We start from the raw sequence: 25,219 nt of genomic DNA on the forward strand, positions 1-25,219 counted from the left end.
TACTTATATTTCCATCTTTCGCAAGACAAATAATATTGTTTTTCTCAGACGTGATTTATGGTTTCACTATCCTGTTTAAAATAGGATATATATATATGCAATCAATATCTCCTACTCAAATTACATCTCTACCACATATGTTACAATAATATGTGTATCAACTGGTCATTGTGGCAAACATAATTCACATTTCTTAAATCATTTTGGCATTTTTAAATAATGCATCACATTAATTCATCATGCTCCAAAAAAGAAAAGAAATGAAAATATGCTCACTTCACCCCTTCATGGTAGAACTCATCAACTAGTCATTATAGCAAACATAATTCACACTTCTTAAATCGTTTTGGCATTTTTTTGAATTATGCATCAAAATTGATTCATCGTACGGTAACAGAAAATGAGGAAACGAAAATATGCTCAGTTCACCCCTCAATAGTAGCGTATCTATAGCTGGGGCTCTACTTTCCTCCTAATGTATTGTTGTTTACCATCTTACTGCTTTCTCCTATTTAAGCTCCTAGCTAGTGTTTTTGCGACACCACCCGATATTCTTCTGAATAATATGTATATTCCCAATCTCTAAGTTACCCTTTCATGTCCTTCTTAGCATGGACCTGGCGCTTCTTAACACCCTACATCGGAGTAAATCCTGAGGATATTTGTCACCAGTACCAGTCGTCCATTATACATATCAGTCTGTTAGCGGCACCTATAAAACATTACTACTACTGTAATTCTTCTCACCATAATCGTGTGATTTACACCTTATTGATTATGCAAGTTTGCAAAGCCTCTGTTATATACGGCAGGCTTTCTTGTATTATCTGTATTCAGGAAGATATCCAAAAACACTGCAAGCCACTCTGGTCTACAACAAATTAACATAATGTTACCTCCTGAAGTAAAAGATATCATATGTGCTGTTCCAATCTTGGTTCACTACTTCATAATTCCTACCTTAGTGCTGCATTCTAAAGACCACTGTGTTTTCTAATTAGATGTTTTCTCACTACGGCGGGCTTTGGAGGTCCACAAAAATCCTCCTTCTTACATACGCCGCCTAATGCAGGGTGAGAGAGCATACAAAGTATTAGTTGCGTCGTTCGGCCAAATTGCTCCGAATTAGTAAATATGTGAGCCGGCCAACTAGGCATGTCATACGACGGCTAAAATTACATTCCTTATTCTACCAGCCTCAGCTCTAAGCGTGTCGCGTTCTGTCGTAGATGAGAGTGTTCTTCTATGGCGTCTATCTTGCTCGCTCATTACCTCTACTCCTATTTGACCAGAGTAATCTCTTCTATAATTGGTCATTGACTCACGTGGCCAACGTCCCTGTTTTTTTACATTTTATTATTTCTTGGATGGTCGCCAACTCAACATAACTTTATCTTTTAATAGGCCAGTGTTTTTATGTTTCTTAACCCCTTCCATGCTGCGCAAATTCCGCCGCTGTGCTGACGGTTTCTTGCGCGGGCGTGGTCATGACGGAACGGTTCCATCATGAGCACAGCTCAACCGTGGCTCATGACGGAACCGTTCCGTCATGAGCACCGAAGGGGTTAAATTAAGATTAAATCTGTGCCATTCAACTTAAGTCAACAATGTGGTTCTTTTATTTCCTTTTTCTTTCATTACCCTCCTTCACGTATTTACAGAGCGGAACCTGATCAGGCGTCCTTTCCCATATGCGACAGTTGCTGACTCAGCCTCACACATTTGCGATCAAGGAATTATTTCCATACACGTTTCTCGCTACTGTTTTCGACATGTGCTGTCTCTGCCCCTGGGCTTATACGGGCATGATTCAATGGTTCTAAAGCTTTATTGTAAGTCTCAAAGTTCTATATGAACTTACACACTCCTGTGGTATTGATCTATTTACTGATCTGAACGCTATTCTATTTAATATTTATAACATTACCCCTGCGCTGATAATCTTATATTTATAAAAATCCTTATACCCTGTGATCTCATGTAGCTATGATCCTCATCCAGTCTTCCCTGGAATTTAAGCCGGCATCCAATGTATTAAAATGGCACATGAACCATTGTTCTCTTTTCTTTCTTTTGGCATTGAAGTCAACTCCTCTCCTGTCAATGACAATTTTCTCAAGAATGAACCACTGAAGTTGATTACAATCATGGTTGAACTTCACAAAATGATCTGTTAGTGGAGCATTTTCTTTTTTCGTTCTGATGGCTGATTTGTGCTCTAATAAACATGTGCGCTGTTCCCTGATCGTTTCTCCCACATAACCTAGCCCACATGGGAAGATTAAGAGATATATAACATTCGGCAATTGTTTAGGGTTGTTGCAATCACTGTTTTATTGGCATATACCATGCTTTAACTTCAATGCAGTGTGGGCATATTGAGCACATACCACATTTGTAGTTGCCTCTCGTTATCTCTCCATTTAGCGTGGTTTGAATTCCAGACGTGTCTTTATAAGTTCTCACTAGGGAGTTACGGATGGTCCCATTTCATCTAAATGAAAACAATGTTTTTTCTAGTTGGGTATTAGTTCCATAGTTTAAAATTTTCCAATTTCTATTGACTATATTTTTTATTTGATTGCTCATATTGGAAAACTGAGTGACAAAAACAATTCTCCCTGTCGCTGTGTCTCTCTTTTTCTTATTTGTCTCTAAAAGACAATCTCGATTGTAAAATCTGGCTCTTTTTAATGAGTGTTTGATCAATTTACCAGGGTAACCTCTTGCTTTCAATTTTTTCTTTAAAAACTCTGCATGATAATAACAATCTGATATGGTAGTGCAATTACGTCACAATCTTAAAAATTCCCCAAAGGGAATATTATCATTCGGAGAACGTGGATGATTACTTCCATATAGTAGAAGGGTATTCTTATCCGTGGGCTTCGTGTATAGCTTCACGTGTAGTAAATCTATCAAATTTTTAATCCTAAAATCCAGGAACTCTACACTTGAATCACTATAATGTGCGGTGAATTTTAAATTTGGATCACCCAAGTTGATCCATTCTAAGAAAGACTCCAACTCATGGCTGGCAGCCTTCCAGACAAAATGATATCATCTATGAAACGGTGCCAGCAAGTGATGTTTTCATAATAGGGAGCAATCTCATTAAAAATATGCCTTTGCTCAAAGTCGCTCACATAGAGGCAGGCCAGACTAGGGGTACAGGTGGCCCCCATGCTGGTCCCTTTGATTTGAATATATGCTTCATCCTTGAACAGAGAAATATTGTTTTTAAGTACCATCTCTATGCATGCCATAATGAAACCTTTATTGGCTCCATCCAGCTCCTCCTGGTCCAAAATAGTGGAGATCACCTTAATTGTACCATCCTGAGGGATGTTTATGTACAGGGCTTCAATGTCATGGGTGAACGAAATTTGGCTCACCCTGTTGAAGCCCTGTCCCTCAAATATGGATATAGCAGGAGCTGTGTCTTTAAGATAGGATCTTTGTTTTTGTACTATGGGTTTAAGGAAAAAATCTACGTATCTGCTAAGGGGCTCCAATATTGAGCCAACACTGCTCACAATGGGCCTCATTGGTGGATTTTTTATATTTTTGTGGATTTTAGGTAATCCATAAATAGCAGGCAGAACTGGGTGTGCATTAAATAAAAACTTGTATTCATTGTCACAAATCCAGCCCTCCTCTTTACCTTGATTCAAGAGAGATGCAACCTCTTTTTTCAAATCACCTATAGCAGAAAAGCGAATAGATTGATAATGTTCTTTTACATTAAGAAGATCCCTCATTATTTTCTCATAATCTGAAGAGTCAAAGATCAAATGTATAATGGACGACTGGTACTGGTGACGAATATCCTCAGGATGTACTCCGATGTAAGGTGTTAAGAAGCGCCAGGTCCATGCTAAGAAGGAAATGAAAGGGTAATTTAGAGATAGGGAATATACAGATTATTCAGAAGAATATCGGGTGGTGACGCAGAAACACTAGTTAGGATCTTAAATAGGAGAAAGCGGTAAGATGGTATACAACAATACATTAAGAGGAAAGTAGAGCCCCAGCTATAGATACGCTACTATTGAGGGGTGAACTGAGCATATTTTAGTTTCCTCATTTTCTGTTGCAGTATGATGAATCAATTTTGATGCATAATTCAAAAAAATGCCAAAACGATTTAAGAAGTGTGAATTACGTTTGCTATAATGACTAGTTGATGAGTTCTACCATGAAGGGGTGAATTGAGCATATTTTCTCTTTTTTGGAGCATGATGAATTAATGTAATGCATTATTTAAAAATGCCAAAATGATTTAAAAAATGTGAATTATTTTTGTCACAATGACCAGTTGATACACATATTATTGTAACATATGTGGTAGAGATGTAATTTGAGTAGGAGATATTGATTGCATATATCTATTTTAAACAGGATAGCGAAACCAGAAATCACATCTGAGAAAACCAATATTATTTGTCTTGAGAAAGATGGAAATATAAGTAAAATCCATCGAAACGCTTCGACGCAGTTGCATGCACAATCTAGAGGATCGACAAAGACTTGTAGATACAAGTGTGTTGGGACGTATCACAAGCCATGTTTTGAAGTTTATGGTCCTATTTGATGTGCAACATATGACAAAGTGTATTGTCTCACAGATGTTGTTTTCTCTGTTATGCTGGTTCATAACGGTTGTTATAATTTGTGTTATAAATTATTTTTATTGTATCAAGTGGTTCTTATGAGGGATTGTGACGTGACATGTTTTTAACTTTGTACAACGTATGTTTTTTAATCCAATAAATTTAGTATGTACGAACTGAATGTGGAAGTTTATAATTGGACATTAGGGTGTTTAAAATTACAAGAGGTGTTTGGTATGAGTTGATTAAATAATACAATTTGTTCAGTCAAGGGATAACTGTTTTTTACAAATACCAGGAGTTCCAGCACAGGGTATAAGGGCAGGGAAAGCAGTGCTTAGACAAGTATATGGACACATAAAGAATGGATATGCTCAGAATTTTATGATTGCATTGCGTTTTCTAAACTTGATCGATAACTGTACATGGAAAGTAAAACCAGCTAACTTGTAGGCAAAACCTCACACCCAAAAAAGGCAGTGACACATTTGCTAAGCGACCAAGGCTTGGATCACTGCTTCCATACTTGACTGAAATTGCTTTACCCGGAGCAATTCACTTACTCAGTGAGCATCTGGTCTTCATCTGCCAAAACTAGGAGTACTCAGAAACAGGTGTACATCATTTAATGTGCATTATTTTTCAATGCGGAAAATTATGTTTGACCATCAAGATCCTCATTTATGGGGCAGCATGCAGTGTCCTATGTTGTGATTCTTAGCAAAGAAATAGTAGCGCTCACCCATCAACTGCAGGGACAAGGCATGCGAGGACTATGAGAGGAGTTCCGCGATTTCTGGTATGAGTTGGCAGAGAGGAGGTCTTTTCGCCCAGGAGTGCTCGACAGGCAGAGATGCACTTTGCATGGGGGTAGAGAGTATAACAAAAGTTTGTACACTCACCCAATCCTTCTGGTTCAGTCTGGCAGCTTCATTGTACACTTCAATGGCTGCTTTGTGCTTCCCCAGCAAGAACCTAAGAATAAAAACAAATGCTGTATTAGAATGATCAAATAAGTACTACCAAATCATACTTCGAGGATGGCAGAAAGAGAGTAGGCTGCATTTTTGGTCTGGGTATTTCACCTGCCCCACTATAAAACAAATGTTTTCCACTACCCACACTCAATAGACCTCATCACACAAAGCAAACTCTTTTACAGACACAGGTGGACTGTCTTACATTAGGGAATTAAAGCTACCTAGAAAGGTGTCATCTACATACCCAAGACCATCAGAGTTTGTATTGCAAAGAGAGACTTGCTAGTCTCATCTCAGAAAACTTTATTTCGGCTAAAAATATCCATTTAATGCACAAGTAAAAACTACATTACATTTGATTAAAAACAGAGTTAAAAAATGACATGAGTGACATTGCATTATCTCAACCAAGGCCCTCGGAGAATGTCAGCCAAGGAGATAAAAACATGTATTATGAACAAAATCCATTATCAACTCATTTGGGCTTCTAGAAATCTAGATCATCCCCTGCCCCACATTGTTGTTTAGGTGTGTGAATGGTAAAGTGCTTGTGATAGCATTTTCCTTCTGCCTCAGGCCGCAGCCCCACGATGTTGGTTAGTTAGGGCGATAGCAAAGTGCTTATACATCATATACACATTCTACGAATAATTTAAGTGCTTGTGCAACCTACGAGCAATCTTAATGATTACTGCTTTGACTAGAATATTGAGTTCATAAGAAGCCCTTATGTAGGCGGGACATATCCCTGATCTAATCTAGCAACACTAGACAATCGAAGAGAGAGGAGATAATCAATATCCATTTTGAACATTGCAGTTAAAAGGTTTTCTTAAAAAGTTCTAAAATTCTTGCTTATAATTTACAAAGATACCAATGGAAAACTAGAAACTAGGTTCGTCATGGGAGGTATAGTACAGTGTATTGGCCCATGCTAGGGTGTTGACTTTAAAATGGCACTGCGCACACACCACATTGAGAATAAAAAACGTGCAAACAGAAAACACAATGGGTGGATGTGTATCATATTTCAATATCCTGTATGCCTCGCTACAGTGTTTAACTCCCAGATTTCTACATATCTGACGGAGCCAGCGCATCCTTGCCTTCTTATAGCCTTGGCAGATGAAGAATAAATGGATATCTGTCTTCTCTATATTGCTACAAGCTGAGCAACCATGATCAGGTCTGACCGCCTATTTACTAGTATATGCGTGCAGTGGGAGCACCCCGTGTCTGAATTGGAGATATAATTTTTTTGCCCAAAAGTGGCTGGATATCATCCAAGACTAGTTCTAGACTGTATTGATCTTTAATTTGTAGAAACTCGAGTGTTAGGCGACCAGCTGTGGAATTGGTTGTGGCCTGAGTTAGTTTGTTTTCCCTATAGCTCTCCACTAGTGTATTCCTGGGGATAGCAGAGCAGGATTCTTCTGCATTGGTCCACAGGTTATGTCTCCCTATTGCAGCACAGGTGTTCCTAATATGTACCAACCAGGCAAGTTTGCCCACGCCCAGGAGCCTCAGCACTTCACTCAGTTCTTTTCTATAAATTGACAGTTCAGGGGTGCTCCTCAAGCGACGCCAGAATAAAAGAGGTCTAAGGGCGGCTTCATCAGAAATTGGTCTTATTCCCAGGTCTATTCTAAGTGCTATAAGAGGGGTGCTGGGGGGAAGACCAAGAAGTTGTCTAGTAAAGGAGTTCCCAGAGTTTATCAAGGAGCCCAGGGGGCAGTGGCCCCAGATTTCGGCACCATACAGCCCAGCACCCCTGGCTTGAACTTTGTAAATTTCAACTGCCGGGCTTAGAATTTTTTAGGAACAACTCCTGTACACAATAGTTAAGCCCCCTATTGATTGTGCTAGCTTTAAACTTGCCTTCTGAATTTGCGCTCCTCTATCCAGTTTTTTTGTAAGCGTGATGCCAAGATATTCAAAGATGGGGACCCTCTATAGTGGTTTTCCGTCTAGACAGGGATTTGGGCAAGTACTAGTTCTTGCATTGAAGACCATATATTTTTTGTAGGTTGATCTCCAGGCCCCGGTTTCTGCAGAAAGAACTAATATTGTTAAGGAACTTCTGGATTACCATGGGTGATTTAGACAGAAGGAGGGTATCATCTGCAAACATCATCTCTGAGATTTTATGTTTTGCAAGTTTGGGGGCATCAATGTCTAACGCTGTGGTTAGTGACTCAACTAAGCTGTTGATAAAAAGGCAGAAGAGGGTCGGGCCAGGACTCAACCTTGGCGTACACCTCTTTCTACCAGCAATGGGGCAGTTAGATCGCCATTTTTCCCATACATTATTTTGGCATAAATCACTTGGTGGAGACGTTCAAATAAGTGGCATAGATATGGTGGGACGCCCATATCTAACGCCCATATCTAACAGGAGTGCCCACAATTTCCCCCTCTGAACCAAGTCAAACGCTGCCTTAAGGTCTACAAAAATCAAGTAGAGGCTGCCACCCTCTAAAAGTAAACACTTGCAATATAACATTTGGAGCCTAAAGATTTGATCGATTGTTGAAATCTTGGCTCTAAACCCAGCTTGGAGGGGGCTAAGTACCTTGTGCTCGTCCATCCAGCTCTGTAACCGTCCAAAAAGGACTTGGGCGAATCATTTTTGACTTACATCAATGAGAATAATTGGATTTTAATTTGCGGGTAGAAGTGGCAATCCTTTTTTAAAAATAGGTATAATTAGGCGCTGCGTCGTATGGGTTGGTGGAATGTCTTGACTGAGGAGACCCCTCTCTGGAACAATGGGCGCTTCCCAGACCTGGTGGCTCTACGGGGCTTCCGCGGCTCGGACGATATTGGCATTTCGACTTTGGGGGACGTTATGAATGGCACAGCGCTTGAGTCATTCCAGGACTTACAGAGGGAATTTTCTATGCCCCAATCACAGTTCTATAGATATCTCCTGTTTCGCCATGCACTGTCCCCTAGCCTGGAGGGTCTGACATCCCTCCCAGAGTTCAGTCCTTTGGAAGCGAGACTCTTTATGGGGGAGTTAAAGACCAAGAAGATTTGCAGGATTTATCAGGCCCTCGTTATCCATTGTTCTACGAAGCTTCAGAAGCTGCGGGGAGATTGGGAGACAGATGTTGGTGCATTAGGTGAGGAGGACTGGCGGGAAGCCCTGGCGGCCCCTGGAGAAGCGGCTATAGCAATGCGCCTGCGCCTTATACAATTCAAATATCTGCATAGGGTCTACTTCACTTGGGCCAGGCTGTATCGGGCGGGCATGATTGCTGCTCCAGATTGCCTCAGATGTGGCCGGGAAGAAGACACATTTATACACACTACTTGGCATTGCCTCTCCCTGGACCGATTTTGGAGGGGGGTGTTCGCCTGTCTGTCGGAGGTTCTAGGGTTGGGAACTCCCGCGAACGCCACGACTGGCAATGCTACACATCATGGAGGGTATTGGGGGCGATCTTTATAAGCAACACCTTTTGCGACTGGGCCTTACATTAGCAAAGCGCGATATCGCCAGGGCATGGAAGGAGCCTCGGGCCCCCTCGGTGACTGCATGGAAAAACGGCCTAGATTTCTGTATGGGTCTGAAACAGCCCATATTTATGGCCATGGGATGCCCATGTAAGCATTATAAAATATGGAAGCGATGGGCGGATTACCGGGGGATGTGGCTGGAGCGGCCGGTGGAGGTGGAGGATCGTCCCTGGGGATAATTCATGAGGCCAATCAAGTTGGGGGGTGCCGGATAGAGGGGGAATAAGGGGGGGTCATGCTTTAGTGTGCTACGGCTGGGTTGCAGGTTATTAAAACAGAGGTTGGGACCATTTGGACATGGTGCGACGCAAGGGAAAGGGTGGGGGGCGTGGAGGGGGGTTTTGTAGTATTTTATTGTGTCTTTTTATTATCTTGTCGGATGGCATACATAAAAGTGGATTGCTTCTGTAACATGATGCTATATGACTACGTAGACGACTGATATGCAGGGTGCTGTGATATTTATGCAATCGACAAATAAAATATGTTTAAAAAAAAAAAATTGGCATAATTTCAGCCCCTGCCCAAGTGGTAGGTATCGCCATTCCACGGAGTAGGTCATTAAATAAAATGCACAAATAGGGGATCCAAATAATGGATTCTGAGCGAAAACGGTCACCTGGGATGTTATTAGGCCTTGGAGGGTTGGATCCTATTTACTGCCTCTGATGTCTCTTTTAGGGTGATAGGTGGGGCATTTATCTTGTGTGACAAGAGTGGAGCCCAGTGGATCGTCAGCGTCCACCTCCCTCACATATGGTGATTGGAAATGTGCCCTCCAATCGCTCTCTGCTATATTGGGTTCTATTGCGCTTTTGGATTCCTGTGAACCCGTGTTAACTATATTCCAGAATGTTCGCCTATCATGCGCACTTAAAGCGTTGTTCAGTGATTCCCATTTACACATTTTTTTTTGCTTGCAAAATGACTATTGTGTAGTGGCCTTTTCTCTCTGATTAGGGGCCTATCATTTTTTTTAATTGCAGCAATAAGATCTGACTTAGCCTTGAGGCAGCTTACATTGTACCATGGATGAATTGAACTTCCAGCCCCTTTCCTTCTTTTAACTGGATTAAGTATGTTGGCCAGGCTGTTTACTAGGTTTTGGTGATTGTTCGATATTGCGGAAAGGGAGTTTGGAACCCCATCAATCACAGTTAATTGTTCCAATGCTAAAAGAAAGGGAATGGATGTTTGATATATTAGAGCCTTCTTTGCTTTGGATTGGCAAAAATCGCCCCAGCGCACTCACCTCCTTCATTTACTCAGTTTTAACCTATGATCAGCTGGTGATGATACTGTAGATACATTCTTGTCACAGGGTGAGATTACCTCTACTATGAGAGCATTGTGGTCACTATCGATACGGGGCTCAATATTGAAGTCTATCACCCTATGCCATGATTTAAAGTCAACCAGGATGTAGTCTATGATAGATGTTTGCCCTGGTCTATTGAAGGTGTGATGCCCTGGTGTATCTGATTTAGTACATCCATTGCAGGCTCTCATGGAGTGGTTGAGTGTAAGAGTTTATCTGCAAGACTAGTGGGGACCATGCACATACTGGGGGGATAGCTGGCACCGGAATAGCCCAATATAGATCTTCATCACTTGGGTTGTCAATGATCCATCCATTCAGTGGTTCATACTGGCAATTAAAATCCCCATCTATTATAACCCAGAGATTTGCAGGAATTGATGAGAGAAAGAAAGTTAATTGATCAAGAGTTGGTGACTCTGAGCCGTAGAGGACTGGTCGGGAGTAAACATTAATCAAAGCAATTCTAATCTTCGTGGGGAAAGATAGAAAAATGCAAAGAATATCCTGGGATGATGTCCTTATCTGTTTGGCAACACATCCCAAGTGCACTCCAACCCAGGTACATAATCCCCCTGATGGCCTTCCCCTGCCCTCACTGGATGCTGGTATACTGAACGTGGCATAACCCTCTTTATGAGTGTCCATCCTAGCCCAGGTTTCTTGGAACATGCAGATTTCATGAAGACCAATAAAAGAACCCCATTCTGGATCATCCAGCTCGGGGGCAAGACCTGCTATGTTCTAAGAAAGACATTTCATCCCGGGTGGGCCCTTACAAGCTTCTGGGTTTACGAGACGATCACCCTGCTTTGCTGTTAGGCTTGGTGTATTTGTCACCTTCGGCCTATCTAGGTGAAGGCAATTAGTATAGGCAAGGAGGCCGGCAGTGTTATCTGTGTTGTTTGCAATCACACACTGTTGTACTATAGGTGTACTATAGGTCAACATAGGGTCTCCAGGGGGTGATCAGGTGTGATTTGAGTGTTAATGACCACATTCCATCCTTTGTTTTCTGCTCCACTCTCTACCCTCTTTTGTTCCCCTGGCCTCTGCCCTAGTGCCATCAATCCCCGACAGGGTGAGCCCCTCCAGGTCTCCCCTGTTCTGATGGAGTTCCCTTGTGGGAACCCACTGCTCACGGGTCAATCCACCAGTTCTAGTGAGTCGAATCTGTTTGTGAGTGGCAGATTGTAACAAGCATTTGCAATGCAATAGGTCTCGCATTTACAAGAGTTTGAGCTATTGGCATTGTAAATGACAATACCGTTTATTTATGTGTTGATTTTTAAAACATAAATAAAAGGCATTTAACAATGCCAATAGCTTAAACTCTCGTAAATGCGAGACCTATTGCATTGCAAATGCTTGTTTTATTTGCAGTGGAGTGATTGTATTTGCGTAGCACTATTGCCATTGTTGATCCACACATGCAAGAATGTGATTGCCTGCAGCACATCGTGCCGGTGAGCTGCAAGTAATAGACAAAGCTCTGTGCTTGTTTCACAAGCGCCGCGCTCATGCTTAAAATGTTTGTTTTAAGGGAGCCGCGCCGTATACAACAAAAGAAAGGCGCAGGCGGCATATGTGAAAACAACTCTCTGCATGACAGGGCTACGCACCCTAAAGCAGCAAGGGCTTGATTAATTTACTTGTCAGTAGATCATCTGGTCTTCTCAGATTCTCTGAAAGTGTGCTCGAGACTCATCGTGCAACCCTCTCTGTTCTGGCAAATTAAAAAGTCACTCCCTCTATTGCTAAAATTTAAAGCAGGCACAAGTCAATTCCTTTAAATATCCACCCAAGTAATCCTGCTTAAAGTTTAACATTCCAGGAAAGTACAAACCCGTGAAATGTCAGGCACCAGCTAATCTGAGACCATGGCGAAGCTTCTCGGAGTGGAAAGCGCCGGTGAGAAGCGCTGAAAAGTAGAGCCACGCGTGCACACACAGAGAAACAAATTAAAACTGGGAACGAGACAGAGATGGCTTTCTATCGGCAAATTACTTAAGAGATGGAGTAAAACCTGAAGCAGCCCGACTCGGATTCACGTTTTTTCTGCAAAGGCGCCTACCTGCACTTTTGTAACCAAGCCTATGGCGAAGAGCAAGCAAACATTACAAAAAAAACAAGTATTAGTAGAGAGGCTATGGCGCTGCTGACTCGAGAGCGGGAGATCCCGGCTCGAGTCTCTGCTCCGTAACATCTTGTGATTCTGGGAAAATCACGTAATTTCTCCCTGTGATAAGTTGACAATATATATGTGCTGCAAGACAAAAAAACGCTCTACTACATAAACAAGACAGTGTCAGTAGTGTGTTGACGTGGGAGAAGAGAAGTGGGGTTTTAAGTGAACTTTACGTTAGGGCTACAAAGGGACAACGGAGGAACGAGGCAAGTATGCGAGGGAGAAGAGAAGTGGGAAAAGGGAGGGGGTGGCAAATGGTGATCACTTTCGCGGCCGCTTTGATGTTCTCAGTGGCCGCACGGCTCACTGAGAACATCAAAGCGGCCGCGAAAGTGATCAGGCAGGCTACCAAATGGTGCGCGCGCCCGGCGCACATGCACTGCATTTGGAGGCCTGAAAAGCACTAGTTTGCACCTCCAAATCCCCCGTTTACTAAAGCTCTCGCCAGAGCAGCGCCAAAGCGCTGGCTCAGGCGAGACCGAAAAAAGTGGGCTGGGGTGGTGTGAGCCCCTAGTGTGGCGTTGCTTGGTCTGTTCCCCCCCCCCCCCCCCCACCCCTCAAGACCATCCTGGCTTGTACATACCAGTATAATGCTTGGATGGTAAAAATAGCCCAGACGAAAAGACCCTATACCGCCCCCCCATTCAATGGTTCTCATCTAGGAGTGTTTGGACTATGTAGGGTGACCTGAAGTTGATCACAACGCAGTCCCCTGTGGTGTTTCTCGGCCTCCAGCCTACCCATCCCCCCTTGCGGGTCGTGAGTATGTCATCTGAATTCTTAAATGAGAAGTTAAGATATTTGGCCAACCAAAAAGTACATTTGTTTTTGAGTGCTGAATGTGGATCCCTAATGCCATTATTCAGCCCGGGAACGTCAGTTAGAATTATTACGTATGGGGTTGCGGGCCGGGGGAGATTAATAAATAGCAATTCTAGGCTTGCTTCATCACTTCCGAAGCATTGGGCGGGGTTTACTCCACCTTTGGGTCTTATTTCCTGTGGGTCATGATCCTGCACCTGAGACCTTGCTATGTGGGACCTACTGTCTCTACCTGTCGTTTAAACCTGGGCTTGTCCCTGTCTGTCTTGTGAATCATTCATCTTAATCCTAGCTACATGACTCGGCCATTTGAGCCCTCCTTCCTGACTAATATGATTTTGAGTATGGTATGGAGGCATAATACTTGGCAGTGGATGGTTTACCGTAGTGGGAGGTGGGTCTTGGTGCGAGACTAAGTGTTCAGAAGGTTCGTTCCCCCTTACAGGAGCCTCAATCTTTCGCGCCCAAGTTTCAACCAGAGCCACAAGCTTATCTACCCTTTCCAAGTGGGTGTTAAGTTCGTCCCTTACAATGGCCTCGATTTGGGCCTGCATGTCCTTGACCAGCGAATGTACCCAGGGAGGATGTACCAAGCCTTCTTGCAAAGAGTCCCGACACCATAGCTCCCTGATTGTCAGGCGTTCTGGGGGGGCTTCTTGCGTCTGGACCCGGTGTTTACAGTTGGCTTACGTTTACTTGCTTGTGGTGCTGCAGTAAGAGTTTGACCCATGATCGCTTCAGAGCCAGGTGACTTGCATACCTTAGTACTTGGGATTGGGTGTTGGGTGGGCGAGTCTAGGACCTGCGCGCGCCGTGAATCAGTCTGGATGGAAAGAGGTGGGACAAGATCTGTGCCCAGCGATAAGCGCCTTTCTGTTAGTTCGATTTCCGTTGCTACTGCCCCAATTGCCCTCTGGAGCATCTTGTCAATAGAAGTTTGCTGGTGGGGCGTTGCATTTTGGGGGATTGCAGTTGGGATTTGCCTGCACCAATGCGCTTTCCCATGATTTTAATACGCCGTTACAAAGGACTTATGGCAGATAATTAGACCCTCCTACCCTCAGCCAAACCTTTACTTCAGGACTATGTAAGAGAAACAGGTCTTGAGCAGGAAAAATTGGCAGCAACTCCCAGTACACGAAGATGATCTTAAGTTTAAGTTAATACATCTGCGGCTCTTTAAGATGAAGAAACACAGGAGTCTGACCTTTGCTCCAATAATCCGGACGTCCAACCTTAGGGGTGTGGCCCAGCCTCTTCCGGGCTCTGACAGGCCCGCCCTTGGCCCGGGCTTTGCTTTGGGGTGCCACCGGGCACGAGCAAATGACGTGGGCGGCAGCGGCCGTGTGTGAGGCTGGGACCGGTAGTCCTGGTCCTCCTCTTCCCCACTGGTGGCTAAAGGCAACAGGCGGCGGTGACAGGATTTGCTAGTCCATCAGTGCTGAAAATATGGAGGACAGATTACATGCTGGCGGCTCACTTTCTGTATTGCTGTTTTAAATGCTACTTTACCTGCAAAATGCATCAATTAGGATTAATCTAATCCTAGCTGTGCTCATGCAACTTTTCTTAAAGGGTTTATACTTGGTGGTAAGAGATGTCTTAGGAATTTTCATGATCATGAAAAAATGACGTTTTACAGAAGCACAACTGAAAAGAACAAGTTACCTGTGTAACAAGTAACGTGCGGTAGCGACAGTCATTGGGTTCTACGTTTAATTATGGATACAGTTGTATCCTCAACCACCTCCGATGCATACTACTTAACACCCGCTCTGCACGCAAACACGCCGTCGAGCTCTGGGACCTGCTCGACACAATATCCCCGGACGTCGCCTTCTGACAGAGACGTGGATGAACGACTCCTCCGCACCCGACATCGCCATAGCCATCCCAGATGGCTACAAGATCACCCGCAGTGACCGCACCAACGGAGTTGGAGGAGGAATCGCCATCGTCCACAAGAACAGCATCAGGGTCTCGACTAGCACCGACGACACTCTCAGCACCGCCGAACACATGCATTTCCAGATCCACACAGACCCTAACTCTACCCTCAGAGGCACCCTTGTCTACCGACCCCCCGGACCCTGTCCCCAGTTCAGCGACTCCATCGCCAACTTCATCAGCACGCACGCCCTGACCTCCACTGACTACATCCTCCTCGGAGACCTCAACTTTCACCTTGAGAACAACGACAGCAACACCACAACCTTGATCGATAACCTCGCCAACCTCGGACTGAGGCAACTCATCACTACGCCCACCCACTCCGCCGGCCACACGCTCGACCCAGTCTTCTCCTCAAGCCCGCACGTCTCCTTCAACCACACCACCAAACTCCTCCGGACCGACCACCGCTGCATCCAGCAGTACAAGAGTCCACGCCACAGAATGAGGAGGGAGGCTCAGGATGTGAGGAAACAGCGCTAGAACAGAGTATCCACCAGAAAGACTAATGTAAGTAACTTATTCTAAAGTGGAATACTTTAAGCCACAGAACACATTCCTCACCTTTAGAATAGATACAAAAGCACTACCTTCCACAAAGAAGATTGACTTGTACAAAAAAGTCCTGCAGGACCGGGCCTACAAAAGAATCCTCTCTGCATTAGTACTCACGTAGTAAGTAGCCTGGCTATGTCTAGAAGAGAATGAGATCAGAGGGCCTCCGAGGGTTACTTCTAGGCCAGATGATAGCTTGTGTTTATGCAGAGGATACAATCTTTGGCAGAAAGGAAGCCCAGGTTCTCAGAAGTAATTTGTCAGGAAAGAAAGTGGTGCACGGATGTTGCATTGACAGCAATGCAGCTAAATGACAATGCGCAGAAGTGGCTGCAGCAAGGAAACAAAATCCTGATAGTGAGGACCCACATAAAGCAACTGTGCATAGGCTCGAACAACTGCACATCAGAGATGTGAGGACAAAGCTAAGGTTCTATTGAGGCATGATGTATGAATTAGTGAGCATTATTTAAATTTCTATGGTTACCATGGCGCTAAATCTGAAGGGTCTTGTCGGAAACGTGTCAAACCTATAAGAATTTAATCACAACAGATGACTTGAATACAAATAAATGGTCAGGCAAACATATAAGGTTGAGAGGGCCGACCTATAATCTTTAACTGTGTCCACCGCAAAGACTTGCTGGACCAAAGCTACGACAAACAGAATGTCTGAAAATTTGCCTTGCAGGGGATCAATCGGACGGTCCCTACAGGATACCACAAATTTCTACCACTGCCTCGAATAGATGAATTTGGTGAATGGGCGCCAAGCCACAAGAATCACATCAACTTCAGCACGCAAGTCAAAAGTGCTCAGTTTTCATCACTCTCTCTCCAAAGATGTAGGTAGGCTGTGGTGATTTAGGTGTAGGACTCTGCCCTGTTGCTGAGACAGCAGGACTTCCAAGAAAGCTACACAAGTAAGATGGCAAATGCTAAGGCTCACAGGTCAGGGAACCACACTCTCCTAGCTCAATGCAGGGATTTCAAAAGGACTTGGCCCTGAACTCAAGACAAGGGGGGCAGTAGTCAAAGCGTGTACAGAGGTCGTGTGCTCGACTGGGGATGGAATGCATCCTCAACGAACCTTCTTGAAGGCAACTCCAGCATACAGTAATCTTGATAATATCTGTTCATATCAGTGGCAAATAGATCCAACCAAGACACAGCACTGGGCACAGATGTCTTGATTCACCCCAGGATAAAGATGTCGTTTGTGGTCTGCCAGCTGACATCTGCCGAGCTTGTCCACCCTGGTGGCCACTGGGCCAGTCAGATGATTGGCTGCCCTGGAAATTCTCCCAACGTTTCATTCATCTCCAAAGGCACAGTGCTACCTGGCACAAGCTTCAAGACTACTCACCGCCCCTCTTGTTGCAGTGCCACATGGCGGTTGTGTTGTCCATCAGCAGCTGTACAGAGGTTGGTCTTGATTGATGGGAAAAAGGCTTTCAAGGCCAGCCGATAATGCAAATCTCCAGGAGGTCGATATGATTGGCTTTTTGACTGACCGCAACAGGATCCTACCGCCTAGATACCCACATGGGTTATTAGCCGCGCTCTACAAATTCCGACTGATCGTTTGATATGAAGCATCAGTTACACTGAGACCACATACTCCTCATTTCCACCCCTCCCAGGTGACCGTTCCAACACAAAGATGATGCATCCATCACTATTCTGATCTCTAGCTAGAGTAGGAAGAATACCCTGCCACATGACAAGTTGGTGTTCAGTTACCATGACCAAAAGTCCTGGAGTGCCTCCTTGTCCGACAGACAGTCCTGGTGTAAGACCCACACGTGTCATCAATCACACACATAGTAACAGGACAAAGAATATGGCGAGTATTTCAATCCGCCTCAGTAGCAACCTCTACGAGACCAGAGACTGAACCTGAAACATGAAGATCATATCCTGAATGTCCTGGACACGTTGCTGTGGTGGGAATACTTTGAATGCCACTTTGTCACCCCATGAAGGGAATCCACTGTCTCTGCATCAGACAGAAGTTCAGTTTGCTGATGAAAAACTCTAGAGATAAAAGAAGGGCAAACGTTTTTAAGAAATTGTCTGCAACTGACTGCGGCGCGCCCCCCTTGAGCAGTCAGTCGCCAAGGTACAGGAATATATATACCCTGACCTGTGAAGATGGTCTGTGACCCCTGGCAACACCTTCGAAAACACAAGAGTGAATGAAGGTGAGACTGAAGTGTAAAATGGGAAATTGAAAACGCTGACCCCATCGCAAACCAACAGTGGCATCTAAAGGATTACAATACGGGCACATCAAGGTACACTTCCTACAAGTCCAAGGATACAATAAATTCCCCAGGTACAGGCCAGAAATTGCCTAAGCTGGCATTCAGGACACAAAGAGCCAAAATCAGCCTGAGCATTCCATCCTTTTTGGGCACTGGGCAGTAGCAGGGGTAACTACTCTCTTTCCTGATTTCGGTCCACTTGACTACTTGACCTTCTGCAAAAGGTATAGCAGCATGATCCACTGAAATTGGAGTAGGAATGGAGGGATACAAGGAGGGGTGCTAAAACTGGTAGGGTATATCCTTTTTGAACAATTTGCAACAACCACAGATCAGAAGTGATGGATTCCCTGCTGGGCAAGAAAAATCAAACTTTGCCCACCACTACCTATGCATGGTACTACAAGGGAAAGTCAAACTTGGAAGCTTCGAAGCCACTATAGCGGATGAGGTGGAAGAGTGCTGCCCTTGGTGGTGCCTGAAACCACAGGCACCACCACATCCTCTGGAGTTGCAAAAAGACTGGGGGCTGCTGGTGAAATGGTTCAAAGGTCACTGTTTATCTGCTGGACACCGTGAGTAGCCTCTGAATTATTTTCTGTATTGTTGGTGAAACTGTCTGGGTTAATGGAAGGGCATGTCCATTACAGATGTCTGAATATCACCAGAAAAAACAGTATCTCACAACGAGGAATGATCCCTGATGAAGACACTGGAGGCCATCACTTGGCCCACACAGTCTGCTGTCGTGAAGTCAGCCCGCAAGATATATTTCAAAGCGTTCTGTAGGTCCTGAATTGTTTGTGCAAGGACGTGCCTGAACTCTTCGAGGACGGCTGACAAGATCTAATTGTCCATGTCATAAAGGGTGTTTGTACATTGAACCAGGACACAGTGTGTAAGAACATAAGGACCAATCTGGTGAGAACACCATTTTTCCCAATGTATCAATGTGCTTTGACTGATCCTATATGGCAGTGCAGAAGGAAACGTATTGGGGTTGACCATATTTGTAGAAGCTGGAACCACAAAGTTCTTGGGGTTGGGTACTGTGTCAGAAAGCCTGGATCACCACTGTCTGTCATATTTCGTCTAGCAACCGGATGACTGACAGGAGGAGTCCAACCAGGGCCTCCTTCAAGCAGCCAATAAAGCATCTGTTATGGACTCATGAAAGGCTGCAAGGGCTTTGATGCAGCAGGCCAGGCCAAGGCTGTAATATTTTCATCAAGACTGCTTTTGCTTCAACTGTGGCTAGTTGTACATCAAATAACAATCAAGTAAATGAAGCTGTCTTGCAGACAACCACCACAAAGAAGCACCTTCCTCTTTAGGTAAACCAGGTGGAGATTCAAATTCAGTCTCAGAATAATAGTCCAACCCACTAGCATTTTGCAGGTTCACAGATGATCCAGAATCACTACAGTGAGGGAAGAGCAAGCAGTTGCCTCCTCATTGCATTGTATGTTCTGAAGACCCTGAACTACATAAAAAAAATTAGCGGAAAAGGCCCCCACCGCCATACAGTACTGGTCTAAAAAGGAGAGGCTGTGGAACATCCAAAGTTGGGGGCTGCGCTTTGATGATTTAGTCTGCTCTTGGTCTGGGATCGGCATCGGGGCCAGCTTGTCCTCATAGGCCAGACTGTGGCTGGCACTGGCAAGAAAGCGAGAGGAGGGTCCTATGGGGTCAGTCTGTGCTGTGGAAGGACCTGGCAGTGGAAGTGAGACTTGTGGTCCCCGAGAATCCATGGTACCAGAAGACGCTGGAGAGGGAGCAGGCAGCGAATGGGAGCACGGCCTCTCTAAAGACCTCTAGATGCTGCGGTGTCGACAAAGACACAGGGTGCTAAAGGCATGCCAAATCAAGTATCAGAATACTCCTGGAGTTAAAAAACACAAGTGAGGAGTTGGTTGGGCATTTTGAAAGTAAACTGCATGGCTTCTTGCCTATTCTGGAGTGGCAATTAGAGTACAAATCCCTCTTAGCCTTCTTACACTTATGGTGTGACCTAGACTTACTCGAAGTCTTGGATCAAGATCAAAACTTGGAACGAAAATGGCTCTGCTATTTGGAGTGGGATCACTGACTAACATGCAAACTCTTTCTATGTTTCAGAACGTAGAGTTTTCCTTCCCTGACCAACTTCAGGCAGGTACATCTGGCACACAACTTCAAATCGTGATGGAACCTAGGCGTCACAAACAAACATTGAGCAGATCAGAGATTGACATTTGCTTCCTGTTCTCGACGTGGTCCAGAACATGTTGCCTTGGGGAATGAGATATTTTCCCTGGCACACTGTTTATCATTGGAATTTGGTGTCAGAACAAATAACGAAGTTGGGAGAAAAGCTCCAGATCGGGGTAGAAAGGAGGAGGAAAGAAAGAATCTGATGTCAGTGTGCCATGTACCGGTGCATAGGAGCAATTGCCATTGATAATCCAGATCTAGTCTGGTGCATGAGATTATACTAACAATGAGGAATCTGTGGTTACAAGTATCCATCAAAAGAAATAATCTTGAAGTGGAAATCCCCCAGCAAGATGCCTGGTGAAAGCCGTGTGGAGTGTTTCAGACATTAAAAGTGGTATGGTCCAAGTCAAAAATCCAATTGTCATCTTTGATAAAACAGTCATCTTCTTTACGCAATTGTCATGTGTACACCTTGAATGTCATTTGTACAACTTAACTGTTACGAACCATGTTGGTGTTAGAGTTTGGTGTGCTTGGAACCGGATTGCCTAGCATACTAGCCAATATCATACTGCTCTAAATACTTTCCCTCTGTATACCCATGTACAGATGCATGCAGATGGTTCTTTACAAGTGTTTACGAGATGAACCAATCTTGTGTCAATTTTACCTGTAGTGATGCGCGTCACTTCTAGGAAAGGTGAAGTTAACCTATAATTTAAATTACCTCTTAAACGTTTAATAAAACAATACAAAGAAAGAACTCAAACTAAAACATGGAATTAGTTGAAGCTTTTTAGAGGAATAGTTTAACTAGGACATGCCAGAAAATGCATTAGTCTCAGTAATGGCAAAAAGAAAGCACTTACAATGATCGAGCCACTTGCTTCAAATTGTCACAGCCCTGCGGATTGAGAATTGCACAAGTCTGGAAAAGTTCCAGCGATTCCTGAATCTTCCCTTCCAAGCGAAATATCAGTGCTAACAAATGCAAGAAAAAACCCATACATTTAGACAAACGAGTCTTGACAGATTGCTAGATACAGGAGACATACTTACAGTAATTAACATTTTGAAAATGATACACATAACTTTAGCTGCATGTTTACTTTGAAGATACTAATGGCACTTAGTTGCCAGTAGTACTGCCCTCAAAAAGCAAGTCAGCCCACACAGAAAGACAGCTGGTCACGAAAGGTTACTTGGTCTTAACCTAGTTATGTATCTTCTTTAAACTGTCAAACACAGAATATCCCTAGTTGAGGGCAAGATCCTAGATATGTGTATTTCAATAAAGAAAATTCTCTTCCCACAGTAATTCGATTTTACTTTTTCTGGTCAATATCCTTATCGGCCTTTTCATGTTGAGTATATTAAGCTATTAACTGGATTTAACACACCTTTTCACCTTTCTGAAAGGAGAAATTGCAGGAAACGTGTATAAACAGACAGATTCCACAATAAAAGGGATTCAACACTGTTTCTTTTAAGTCATGGGGTTGTTGCAGCATCCCAGAGTACAGTGCTGTCATAAAAGTAGCAATTTTATTTCAGTCTCAAGATAGAAAGTCTCAATCACTGTGAGGTGGGGACGTTAGTTTGATTATGAACTTATTGAATATATCTAGGATGGCCACTAAGGTAATTGAATTGTCCTTTTCTGTTTAACGATGAATAAAAAAGCAATCTCATCTTGGGACCTGGCCAATAAAGGGAATTAGCCGAATACATATTAAAGTAATTCACAAAATGCACTGAATTCATTTAAATAAACTCCACAGAGGCCTGACCTATTTGTATCTAACTGGAAAAAGAATCTAATGCATACTGCCTGAAGTTGATAAGACTGATTTACTTGTGGATGCGACAAAATATACATTAATGGAAACTTTTCTGAGGAGCATAGCATTTTTATCCACAGCTGAAATAAATGCTATCAAATTTAAATTATACCATTACTGGAAACTGCAAAGGTCTTAAATGTAATAATCTTTTTGGGCTTTTTCAGAGTCCTCCTTAGAAAAATGGAACATTCTGATTTTTAACATACGGAAGTTTGAGACGGTAGGGGGACCTACTGGATTCCCTTGTAATATGTTGATATGATGATTCTGGCCTGGAAAACTCTGTGTATGTCTAAACTTCTGAATGTCCAGAAGACGGCTAGTGAATTAAGTTGTAATGGCCCCATTACGAGTTAAGAGGAGCGGTATCCCCAACAGAGTTTTCATTTTTTTCTCTTGTTCATTAAAGAACGATGAAAAAAAGTGATTTGTTTCTTACATTGAGCCAAAACATTTTCTTGTCTCCAACTACTTTAGAACACTCACTCTCAAATCATTGCATTGCATTCTCACTTTCAGCTCATTACACACACACAAAAATAAATTTCTACAAGTACCTCTGCATTCCACCTAGGACTTGTATTAGCAGAAATGGGTCTCCTCGATGGACGACTGCGGTCCAGGCCCCATCTCAAATAACTCCGTGGCGACGGCTGATTTACCCCCACTATCAGTTCTAATCTCTGCTCAAAACTGCACTGAAATACCGTAGGGATTTACGTGAGCGGCAGGCAGTCGGCGAAGAGCGACTTCTGGGCTGCCACTGCAACTGGAGGAGGGAGAGCTACCTGGTTGTTGGGTGCCGGGGGAGGCCTAGCGGCCTGCGGAGACGAGGCGGCCTTCCTCACAGGGAAGTTTAAAGTACAGGCGAGTGTCCCAGCCAAATCCAAACATGACACCCTGATCACGGCTCCGATCTAAACGCATCTGCCCCGCCCTGTTGACCTGGATACAATGGCGTGAGGGGCCTGTAGACAACAAGCGTTTGCAATGCAACAGGTCTCGCATTTCCGGGCTTTTCAGCTATTGGCATTGTAAATGACAATGCCTTTTATTTATCTTTTGGTTTTTAAAACATAAAATGCATTGTCATTTACAATGCCAATAGCTTAAACTCATGTAAATGCGAGACCTATTGCATTGCAAATGCTTGTTCCTTTTAGTGGTTCGATTGTCCCTGTGGTGCTTATAAAAGTAGGGGGGGGGAAACTGAACGAGATTGCACCTGTAGATTAAAAAGTATATTCTGGAATACCATCTACATATTTTACAAACAATCGCTCTGTCCTGCATCCAGCTGCACGCAATTACATACATTGAAAATGTTGGAGAGTAGTGGTTTTCTTTGCTGATTTTAAAGTAGGCAGGAAGGTAAGCACAGGGATTCTCTTCTGGTGGGATTTATACCCGAAAATTCTTTCTTTGGCTGACAAGCGTTGAAAATGACTGTGATCAAACACATTGACATCGTTCCTGAATCAGTTACACTAAAGCTACATTTGTCCTATGCTTACTGAAAGGTTGCATTGGCTAGTAGCATATATTTTTCGTACTTTTTAGGTCGAGGACTATCCGGTCTGCCGAAGGCAGAACCGGAAGTCGGAGATTTAATGTTTTCTAGAGTGGCTCTTTAGCCCGCCTCTCTTTTTGCCTCTCCTCCATTGGCTGGCTTCCTAAACGGAGGCCAGCCATTGGAGGAGAGAGCCGTCCCTCCAAATAGGCTCCGTCTTTTTCAGATTCGGGGGCGTGTTCCGTGCTGTTCTTTCCACTTTTTAGCCACGCCCTTTTGAACAGCAGGAACACGCCCCCGAATCCGAAAAAGTTTCGAAGCTTCCATCCGCCATTTTTTTTTCTTAGCAGTACTGTGCAAGATCCCACGTCTTAGTTCTGTGCTAGACCCCGTAACTTTACCTCGTTGCAAGTCTCCTCAATCCTGCGCTGGATCACCCTTCTCAATCCCGTGCTCGATCCGGCTTCCAATATACCAATAACGGAAAACTCGATTCGACTTGAGTGATCCAGATTATTGTTTAGGTTTGATGTGGTTTTGTGGGTGTGGTCTTATTTGATTTTTTTACACACTAGATGTGCTCTTTGACATGTGTTGGAGCTTCCATTCAGCAAATTATGGCAACAGTAAACAGTGCGTATTCAAGCCATCAACGTTTTAAATGTAAACTTCTCCTGGTGGTTCCGGATACGCATGCGCCTTGCCGTTGGCTGACGAGGGTAGAGTTTTCGGTTGATTTACACCAATCAGGGCGCCCCGTGTCGATGTGTTTACGGTGATATTCCGGAAACACGTAAAAGCTGTCGGGATATTTATTGCGCTATTTTATATTCTCTTAACTCCACAGCTGTCGGGGTACAGTCGTTGACCGTCTGTGGATCCGAGATCATGGCGGAGGGAGATAACCGTAGCAGCAACCTGCTGGTAAGCAAGGAATGGGAGGGCATTCGTTCACTGATCCTATACGTAGATTGCCATAAGGGCTCAGCAACTGTAAGGGTGAGTAAGTTGTTTTCTGGGCTGGTACTTTAGGTACTTACCGTGCCATGATAGCGGAGACGGGGCTTTGTGATAGAAGACTAAGGACTCATGGCCGGGGTTCTTAGAAGAAAGGGGCGTGTTTGACTGCGAGGGTTGGCTCGCTACGTATATGCATCCTGTTCTCAAGTATGCAAAGTAACCGACAAAAAATTGTCACCGTGCATACTTACGAGCTGGGCTTAGTATCAAACGATTGAATTGGTTTGCTTCAAGCAAAATGTAGGGGGCGGACAGTCACGTGGCTGTTTTTTGTTGCTGGTTATGTTGCACTCAAAACTCCAAATTGTTAACAAGCAGATGTTGAATTGATTGTATCTCTGGGGTTAAACACCTTTTGTAAGTAGTGCCCGAAAGCGATTTAGAGAATGATGTGTGCTTTCTTTGGAAAGTTTGTTTGCCCACAGATGGCCACG

At 43.9% G+C, this 25,219-nt stretch overlaps 1 protein-coding gene across 1 annotated transcript in view; it reads right to left on the reverse strand.

Moving 5' to 3' along the window:
• The window catches only part of BBS4 (Bardet-Biedl syndrome 4), a 532,628-nt gene that overhangs the window by 241,166 nt on the left and 266,243 nt on the right, over positions 1-25,219 (reverse strand). Inside the window, exons 5-6 of the mRNA XM_085643924.1 lie at positions 21,281-21,392; positions 5,516-5,588 (exon numbers count right to left, since the gene is read on the reverse strand). Coding sequence (XP_085500050.1) covers positions 5,516-5,588; positions 21,281-21,392 — 185 coding nt within the window. The remainder of the gene's footprint in view (positions 1-5,515; positions 5,589-21,280; positions 21,393-25,219) is intronic.

The sequence above is a fragment of the Triturus cristatus genome, chromosome 3_1 (assembly GCF_964204655.1).
Source record: "Triturus cristatus chromosome 3_1, aTriCri1.1, whole genome shotgun sequence".
NCBI classification, from domain to species: Eukaryota; Metazoa; Chordata; class Amphibia; order Caudata; family Salamandridae; genus Triturus; species Triturus cristatus.